The sequence below is a fragment of the Gymnodraco acuticeps genome, unplaced genomic scaffold, assembly GCF_902827175.1.
Source record: "Gymnodraco acuticeps unplaced genomic scaffold, fGymAcu1.1, whole genome shotgun sequence".
Taxonomy (NCBI): domain Eukaryota; kingdom Metazoa; phylum Chordata; class Actinopteri; order Perciformes; family Bathydraconidae; genus Gymnodraco; species Gymnodraco acuticeps.
This window is the reverse complement of record NW_022990014.1, coordinates 810462-820680: the sequence shown is the minus strand read 5'-3', so window position 1 is coordinate 820680 and position 10219 is coordinate 810462. Positions and strand designations below refer to the sequence as shown.

General features: G+C 41.3%; 1 protein-coding gene across 1 annotated transcript; it reads right to left on the bottom strand.

The window, feature by feature from the left end:
• Positions 1–2157: 2157 nt before the first annotated feature.
• pcdh8 (protocadherin 8) lies at positions 2158–5786 on the bottom strand. Its single transcript, XM_034213242.1, has 4 exons — positions 3423–5786; positions 3232–3302; positions 2854–2987; positions 2158–2704 (listed from the first exon to the last, which is right to left on the bottom strand). The coding sequence occupies exons 1-4, from the start codon at positions 5784–5786 to the stop codon at positions 2358–2360; spliced, it is 2916 nt and encodes a 971-aa protein (XP_034069133.1). The 3' UTR covers positions 2158–2357.
• Between the last annotated feature and the right edge of the window lie 4433 nt (positions 5787–10219).

The window sequence follows — 10219 nt, the reverse complement described above, 5'->3', positions numbered from 1 at the left end:
CAAGTTGAGATGCTAATAAGCTATAACAACATAATCACAGTCCTACAGTTAGCCATTTGACAAAAATAAACCAAACACCAGGTGCGAAGGCTTGAAGTGAAATCGGCAGATCTAACTCATTTGTCAGTGGATTCCCGATAAGCTGAAAAACAGCTCTTGAAATGTCCATTTTCTTTTACCTAGGGAGATTATAAACTGTGTTGTTAGAGCTGCTGCACATCATTATTGTGGAGTCCATTTTGATATGAAAGAAAACAGTGTCTGCCAGCAGTGACTTTTCAAACAGACACACATACCAAACTGTGCAGATGAATATACTTTGTGGCACAAATTGTCAGGTCAATGCACAACTATTTGACCTACAAGGAGCACAAAAAGCAGTGATGAAGGGAATCATATTGTATTGATTGATAAATGCATTTCCCCTCTCTGTGCAATTGGCTATCTGTCAGACCAGCGCACATCACTAGGGGCACAAATATGACCTTCTTTCTTATTGCTTGCCTTTTGTACCAAATGGCCTTGAGTCCTCAGTGGACTCTATGCCTACAATAAAGTTCCTAACTTTGCAATTTCCAAAACTGTTGTGACGTTGTCGACTAGGGGTATTGCATCTTTTAGAAGAGGTGATCAGAAGCACTTAAATAGGGAAAAAAATGTTTGAACAATGTCCTATATTCATGAGCGAAATCGTGGTAATGTGTGAGAACTCTGTTTAGTGCTTTACAGTTATATCCACTCTATTCCAGTTTTGATCAAGGATATAAAAAAGCAGTTATTTATGCTTATGCAAATGAGCATTGCTCTTAGCCCATTTTCCTGCAGATGAACAGAAAACAAAAAAAAGTAATGGCTCTTTTCTCTCGTCAGTTTCCACTGATAGCACTTCCTTGGCAGCAGTTTTGAAAACTATTTATTTTATTTTCAGGACTGGCCCTTAGATAGCTATTATGTAATTTGTAACAACCCTTTACTCTTGTCTCAGTTGCTTTCATACATCAAAAGCTCATTTAAAGTGACCTTAAAAACTAATGAGGACAAAATACTGTAACAAAATAGTCCATGGGAAGATATAAATTAGCAGGTATTTAATAGCATGTAAATGCATATTTTCAGTACCTTAACTCCAGAGTCTAAAATGTTGATGAAAAGCGATATTAAAGTGGGCCTGTATATATGAAGTTGTTGGTGAAAACACATTCACCTCCCCATGGACATGGTCCCTTGATTGAGAGATGTATTTAATAGATTTGATCTTGCATAATTTAGTCAGACTTTCTGGTTTCTTGCATCTGTGTGTCCTGGATTTACAAAAATGATGTTGCTGCTCTATTTTGGGAGACATACATAAGAAACTAATGCAAATGTTGTATAATTTGTATGCAACAGCTACATGTAAGCTCAGTCAACGACCACTAACCAGGGTTCAGTGCGATGTTTGTCAGTGTTGGTTATGGTTTGTGCACACATCAATGTTTCATCAATAAATCATTCCAGACCAGAGACAGTTTGTACTTGCCCTACATACTCATGGTTTGTTTTGAATAAAAGTGACCCGTTCTGCAAATAGGACAGCAAAGCTATGGGTAGAGCCTTATCAATGTCAGAGTATTAAGAGAGAGTTTGATAAGAGGAAACTCTCCATCATCCTGTGTCCCATATGACAAAATCAAAATCAATACAGAGCTCAGCATTTGCTTCTCAGAGCAACAAATGAAAGTCAGAGATTTTTTAAGAAGTCTAATATGTACACTGTTGTTTAAGGTGATGTACATTATTTAGAAGAATCGAAGCAGGCTTGAGAGCACCCAGCATGATTTTGTAGCAATAATGGTTTATACTTTATTTTCCCCTTCTGTACCAGCTCTACTCTCTCATTTGCATGCAAGAAACTCAACGGAGCAACCTAAGACTCTTCAAAGCCAGTCTCCCAGGTAATGCAGCAGCTTGAGATTTTACATCTGATCATCACTGACTCGAGTCTTGATCATGTAGATTCAAACTAGAGGGGGTTTTACATGTTTACAAATTCAGAACGGAGTTTCAACTAGCAAGGGAGTGATATTTATTCTTCAAAATGAAATATGTCTTAGATGAATTGATGTATCTTGTATTAATAAAACAATTTGATAACATTTGTGGAATAAATAAAAAACATTATGATATAAATCAGACTTTTATTGGAAAAAGGGACACCAGTGTGCATCATAGAATACAGTATACTTAAATAGTGATCAATAATACATTTTACAATAATTCCTCAAGTACACAAATATGTACACCTGTAGCAACAGCAATTACAGTTTTAAAAATATGTACAAAACAGGTTCAGGTCATTTCGTTTTTCAACACATTTTTTAAAAGATGGTTGCAACCTCGAGGGCCGTAGACACAGTTACAAAATGTGGACTCTGGTTTTGGATTTCAGTTCCTCGAACACTTGCCTCACGATGCTGCTGAGGGAAATAACAAGGAAGGGTCCCGGTAGAGAAGGTCTGCATGCTGTTTCTGGATTTTGGGCGATTTGTGCCATAACCAGAGTCCTTCCAAAAGTTGGGATAGCCGTGAAGATTGTTGAACACTGGTACTGGGGCGAAGCCTATTGTGTATGCATTATCCCCGGATCCTCTAAAGCTCTGTGGTGGTAATACACCGCACGTGCTCTGGCACTCCCCAGACAAGCTGTGAGCAGTGCTGGATGAACCTAAAATAAAAGGGAAAAATATTTAAAAAATAAAGATGAGATATTTTTGATGAAGCTTTTACTCAAATGTATTATTTATGTCAGCCTGGGTAATATTTATGTTTAATTCAGTAGTGTTTAATTTCAAAACTTAAGAGTGGAAAACTCACTTTTTAGCTTTGGTTGGAAGGTACTGAAGTTCTTTTTCCCTCCGTCACCACTGATATCAGAGTCACTGTCGTTAAAGTCACTGTCCCCTTTGCCGCTGTCCTTCACGCTCTGTTGGTCGCTGTTGCCAATGCCACTGCAAATACAATCAACAGATACAGTATGAGCCACCATTGCACCACATTAGCTTGATTATTGATGTCTTTTTTTCCACACACAAGGCCTGTTTTCATCCCCCCATCTAACCTCACTCCACTGCAATGCCAAACGCAACATAATGCATGCATGTTGCATGTTAAGTACCCTCTGTGTTCAGTGAGATTTCACTGTGAATAAAGCACATCATATCTGAGGAAAAAAATCACATTTCGTTGTCTTACCTCACTTGCAAGCAGTATTTGTCACCTTGCCACACAGATGTTGGTTGGAAATGCTTGGAGGGCAGGAACATCTAAGACAACAAACAAAATGACAGCACAGAGCTTAGCTTCCATTTTTGGCACCGAGATCAAGGCAGCTCTGGGGAACATCATATGCATATGAAAATGAAATACTCTCTTAGTTGACTCACCTTTGTTTCAGAGTCCCCACTTCTCTCCTCATACAGGCAGGAATCATCCAGAGATGAAGAGGTTCTCTCGTGGAAGAAACCTCTTGGTCCGGTGTAAATGTTGGGTTCTGTTGAGCCGAGCATGGGCATGGGCCTGCTGTCGAACATGCTGTGACACACTTCTCTCTTGGAGCCTCGGTTTCTCCCCCCATCGCTGAGTTTGCATGTCACAACAACAACCACTATTGCAATCAGCAACAATGCACAACCACTGCTGAGCATAATGATGACGATTAGCGAGCCATCAAAGCCAGTGCCTTCTTCATCACTTGACTGCAACATAATGACAACTTGGTCTTCAGAGGGCTGTGTGTCTGAGACAATAAACCTAATGGTGACACTGCTAGAGTGCGGGGACCTGCCATTGTCACTCACGGCGATTTTCATTTCCAGCACGTCTCCAATTTCAGACGTCAGCCATTGTTTCAAAGCAATTTCTCCAGTGTCTTTGTTCAATGTAAAAATATGTGGGTCACCTTGTACAATTTGGTAGTGGAGCTCGCCATTCACTCCCTCATCCTCATCTTCAGCTGAGACGCGAAGGGCAAGGTAGCCAGCAGGTGCATTAAAAGGCAGAGGGATATCAGCAGAATCGTTCATAAGGACGGGGAAGGTGAAGTAAGGACAATTGTCATTCAGATCCACAACTTTTATTCTGATTGTTGATGTGCTTGAAAGAGAGGGGGAACCTCTGTCTTCAGCTTGGATGACCAGCTCAATCTGCTGTAGAGTTTCAAAATCAAAAGACCTCAAAGTGTACAAAGACCCTGAGAGGGAATCCACAGAAACATAAGTGGACACTGGAGCTCCTCCTGGCACCTCTGCATCTATGAGTTTGTATGAGACTTTGGCATTCTTTCCCACATCAGGATCTCGAGCGACAACAGTTGTAACATATGAACCTGGGATGTTATTTTCCAGGACTGAAACTTCAAAAAGTGACTTACTGAACAGAGGGGAGTTGTCATTCTCATCAGTTACACGGATGGTGTACTGTCTGACAGTTTTGAAGGGTGGGCTTCCCAGATCCTCTGCAATCACAGTCAGGTTATACTCTGGGATCTTCTCTCTGTCTAAAGTAGTACTGGTAATTATCATGAAAGAGTCCCCATATGCCTGCTGCAGGGTGAAATGCTCGTGCCCGAGCAGGCTGATGTGCACGTACCCGTTGGAGCCAGAGTCTCTGTCTGAGGTGCTGATCAGAGCCACAAAGCTCTCTGCAGCTGCAGCCTCTGTAATGTAGGCGACTCCATCGCTGCTGGAAGTCATCGGTTTGATGCTGATGTCAGGTGCGTTGTCATTCACGTCCACGATGTCAATCACAACTTTGCAGCTGGACGGGACAGAGTTTGCGCCCGAATCTGAGGCTTTGATAATCAGCTCGTATGACTTCCTTTTCTCATAATCAACCAGCGCCTTCAAAGTCACGTCCCCGGAATAAGGGTCGACGTGGAAAAGGCGTCCAATCTCAGGTGACAGCACGTCAGCAAACGCGTACGTCACCTCACCGTTAACACCGTGGTCGGGGTCAAAAGCGTGCACTTTGAGAACTCGGTGACCCACCGGGGAGTCTTCATACAACTCAACTTTCAGCGAACTGTGTTCAAACGTGGGGCTGTTGTCGTTAAAGTCCAGCACCCTGATGTTTACAATCATAGACCCGGACTTTGAAGGCACCCCTCCGTCAGTTGCAGTCACTTCTATGGTGTAGAAGTCCTCCACCTCCCGGTCGAGCTCCCTCACCAGCACCAGCTCAGCAAACTTCACTCCATCATCCCCATCGCGCACTTCAATGGCGAAATTATTAGAAGCGGAAATGTTGTAGCTTTGGATGTAGTTTTCACCCACGTCCTGGTCGAGGGCAACCTGCAGTGGGAACCTTGAGTCCAGAGGCACATTCTCCACTATCTCCAGCTGTGTCTCGTTGCGCGTAAAATGAGGAGAGTGGTCGTTGATGTCTTTCACCTCGATTTCCACGTGGATGAGTTGAAACTTTTCTTTGGAGAAGGCCACAACGTCGAAGCTGATGAAGCAGCGCGGAGACCTTGGGCAGAGCTGCTCTCTGTCAATTATTTCTGCCACACTCAGAAGTCCGTCGATCTCCCTCATGTCAATCACAGAGGAGTTGTTTTCCTGCATGAAGCGGAACGATGTGTCGGAGTCTTCAGCTGGATCAATCTTTAAATCTTGGGATAGATTTCCTATATCCGTCCCGGTTGCATCCTCTTCATAGGTGAAATATCTTGTAGTTGTACACCGAACAGAGTATACAAATAAAGAAAGCACAATGCACACCCTAACTCCTGAAATCTTGCAAAATCCCATGTTGAAGGGTTACACAGTGCTGCCAAAAAAAGTCACGAATTGTGCATAAAATCCACCACTTGTGCTGTGTTAGGTCGAAACACTGCTGTGGTAATGTGACTTCGCTGTGGGACTTTAAGCCCCGGTATATGCAAATAGGCTGCCCCATCGACCAATGGCCTTCCAGTGGTCCACCAACAGGGGCACGTTTGGCTCTGCAGCAAACTGTTGTACTTTTGTTAGAGCAAATGGTTTATTAGATAAACTGATTGTGGAACTTTAATCGTGCTGCTAATAGTGTTACTTAAAAAAAAAAATCTCCACATGGTAATTAATTCACTGATTCAATCACTTACATGCCTGTATTACATAGGACCATGCACGTGCCAGTAGATGTATCTGAAGTACCTAGCCTAAACTGAAGGATTGCTATGTTAGTCAGGCAGTTAAAGGAAATTATGCGGAAGACGGGGTGGAAAGAAAAATAGCAGTAAGTAAAAGCCTTTATGTCAAATAAATTACAATTGCTGATCAAGTAAACAAGGGTTCATAATAACACCAGAAATGATCATGATTTGCTGTAGGCTACTTCAACACAATATATGAATAGCAAGAGCAGTAAAGGAAGACATTTTTCTTTACATTGAAGTACCACACTGTATAGAGGTCCAAAGGTAAAACTTTATTTTAGGTAAAAGTACAATGATTATCCTCAAAACGTCAAATTAACGCATTAATATTGGTTTATCATTATTTCATGTAGAGTAGTCTATGTATAAAACGGCAAATCTTAGAGATACAGCATTTTATTTGATAAATGTACTTATTTGCTTTCCAACAAGTAAATGCATATGCAATGTGAAACTGGAAAACACATATATATTCATTGAAGTTCCCAGAGCCTAATGACTCTTATTGTTATTCAAATACAAACATATGAATTATAAGTATTATAATACAGACAGTCCGCTCAAAATCCTTACCCTGACATTTTGGCTTAATAAAAGCCAAGCTTTGAATCCATCAATATTTTATCTTTCTTTTATCTTTCTTTAGTTGTGTTTTTCTCAAAACCGCATCTATCCAAGTGCACATAACTCATTTACATTATAAGCAAACGTCATTATGTTTGTTGTGCAGCAGAGACACTGTCTCATCTGTTTAAATAGCAGGGGAAGAATGTAAGTATAATGCTGTGAAGGGAACTCACAAAGCCAGACAAGTGTCATTTGATTACTGTTGTGTTTTGGACACCCACAATGTTAATTACACATAGAATATCAGAGTAGCGCCGCCTTAGAGGAAAAGCCTGCCTGTATAATCAAGACCATCTCTACTGTAATAAACACTCAAACGTAAAGTAATTAACCCTTTTCAGCAATTCTTCCAAAACAAGATCCTGTGAAGTCAGAAGAACAAAGAAGTCAGGAGAATAAACTCCATTGAATGACTCTCCCTCCCACCTCGAACTCACACAGTAACACACACACACACACACACACACACACACACACACACACACACACACACACACACACACACACACACACACACACACACACACACACACACACACACACACACACACACACACACACACACACACACACACACACACACACACACGCACACACACGCACACACACACGCAACAGCTCCCATAGTGATAACAAAAGAGCATGAGTCAACCAGACCTTTGTCAACCATATGGGTGATTAGCTTCTGCTGATTAAAAGGCGTCTATGGCCCTTCAAAGGACTCTTGACACCTTACAAAAGTTTGAGTAAATCTGTCTGAGCCTCCAAGTGGGCACATACAGGGAGGTGTGAAAAGGCACACAGCAGTCACAGACCAGAGATCCACGTGATACTGTGTCAGCGGGAGGTGATAAGACGCTCTGTGCTGCCATATGTGAAGAATTTTATGAGCTAACTTATGTTTTATAAATAAATGTCCATCCATCTGCACACATGCTGTTGCTTTTTCAGTGTCAGCAGGATGAGGAAGGTAGTTGACACATCCCTCTCCCTAAAAAAAGTTTTCCAGCTGCTTCTGAATACCCATGATGTACCAAAGCTAGAGGAGAACATCTCTTAAGTGTGGTTTGGGTCTCCCACAGTTGGGCATGCCTGAAAAAAGGGAAGCTTCCTGATAAGATCCCTAAACCACTTCAAGCTTCCTGATAAGATCCCTAAACCACTTCAACTGGCTCCACTCCAAGCTCCCTTAGGATGCCTGAGCTCCTCACCCTATAGGGGAATTTCATTTTGGTTGCTTTTTGTCATCACACAAAACTCACTGGGTTAAAGCTGGAACTTAGATCAACTTTTAAATCGAAAATCTTTGCTCTCCAGCTTAGCTCCTTCAACAAAATGCTCTCAATAATGCTGACAGCGCCAATCATCCACTCATCCTGTCTCTATCATGCCTTATTTTACTCAAAGCTGCGGCCAGCTCTCCGGTACCTGTGTGCTGCTTCAGGAGACCCCCAGGCCATTAAAGCATCCTTCTTTAGCAAAACTGTCTCCCAAGCGTGTTTTCAGGTTGCCGCCATGACAGGCAGAGAAGACCTTTAGACCACAACTCTGAGCAGTTGCCTTTCAAATGGAAGTTTTCAACATGGCCTGTGGCTCAGACTCCATGTCCCCTGCAGATCTTTGGCATTAGGTGTTTTTTCTAACAATCACACTTGTGAATCATCCTATGCTAGAAAATGGTGTTTGCTGAAGCTGATAATTGACAGGAAAAAAAGTCAAAAAAAAAGAAAAGCACCACTCATGTTGTCAGATTGGGACATATTTAGCATGTACTAAATGTAAAGATGGATTTTCTTTTCCGATAATGCTGGCTGCTTTGTTCTTGGCAACAATAGGTAGCACAAACACGTTATAATAACAGACTGTCTGCAGCAAGCCAATTTAAAACCATGCCATGAAAACGGCAGTGTTTATTCTGAATATTGAACTTGGAAAATGCCTCAGTTGCATCACATTACAGCAGAAGTGTTAAGCATTTGTTCTAAAAATCCACAAGGCATAAGGCAAACAAGTGTTGATCCCCAATTGTTAAAGCTAGTATTACGCCACAAATCATTACAGCAACTGTTATTCAGGGCTATACACTAAGCAGGCCAATACAACTTAAATGGTTAATCTTGGAAGTGCAACAGCATTGCATCGTCGCTCATGGTTTTCAATATGGAGTGAGAAATCTTCTGATGTTGAGTTGAATGTAAACAGGAAATGTTGCATCTATCTCTCATTATGTTCTCCGTTCTTGTTTTGTTCCCTCTCTATCTATATTTTATTACAAACAAGATCAGGCTGAACATATGAACACTGAGGCAGAGGAGGATCAAACATAAGATACTTTTCTGCCACTACCAGACACACAAAGCCTTGAGCACAACAGTCCTGTGCTGGCTCGGTGTTGCAATCCAAGATTTGGTGGCAGAAGGTAATGCAGAATTATTAGCCAAATTAGTTGTTTGCCACTAAGAGGATTACACTTTAATCTTATCACGCTCTTACCACTTTGTGTTGCAACAGTGTCAGGGTAACAGTTGAGCAGCTATAGACGACAAATATTTCAGTCTGAAATTAAAGCACACACTTTATGTTAAAAACAACAGCTGCACAGGTAGTGATGTCTTGCTCATCTATGATCATGTGTACTCAGTTGTGTTAAGCATACTGCATGAATACAAAACACTACCTACTCATGTACAAAGTATTTTTCTGATCAATACATCATTACATGGTCAACAGAGGCCATGCACCAACAAAGCCTGGCTAACACACAGAAGTGATACTTGTTTGTCACTTAAGTCAGGTGATTAATGCAGATCACGGCTTGATTAAGACGTGTGTGGAGACAGTAGGAGCATTACAGCAGATTAAGGGGAATGGCCATCTGTTCTCTCACTGAGGTGATTTTAATTAATGGTTAGAATATTGTTAATCTTGTTTTGGCTGTCAACATTACGGTGATCACAATGATGGTCAGAAATCATCCTGATCTCAGCCAGTCTTTGACATCATTTCACATGAAGGCAGTTTGAAGATATTTCCCGTCAACCGACAACAGGTAGGAAGGCAGGAAAAGCATTTGGTGTCACTAGGAGCAGTAATCCTAGCATATGCCACTGGGAACAAATGTCTCAAAGGCCCACCTTTTGGATAACAGCCAGCATGTCACCCACTGCTAGAAAATTGTCAGCCAAGTTTTTTTTCTTTTCTACAGTTTCGAGCTTCCCCAGTTGTCAGTAAAACACTTTAAAAGATTGAAAGAACTTTATAAAAATGATATTTTTGTCTATATTTCTTTTGTTGGATGTTTTCTTATTTAGCTGTCTCACTGAGTTAAACTGTTAGCCATGTCAACATCTACAGTTATAGAGGTCAACAGGTAAACTCGGAATATTGCAGTTTTTTCTATTAAATTGGTATTTTTCT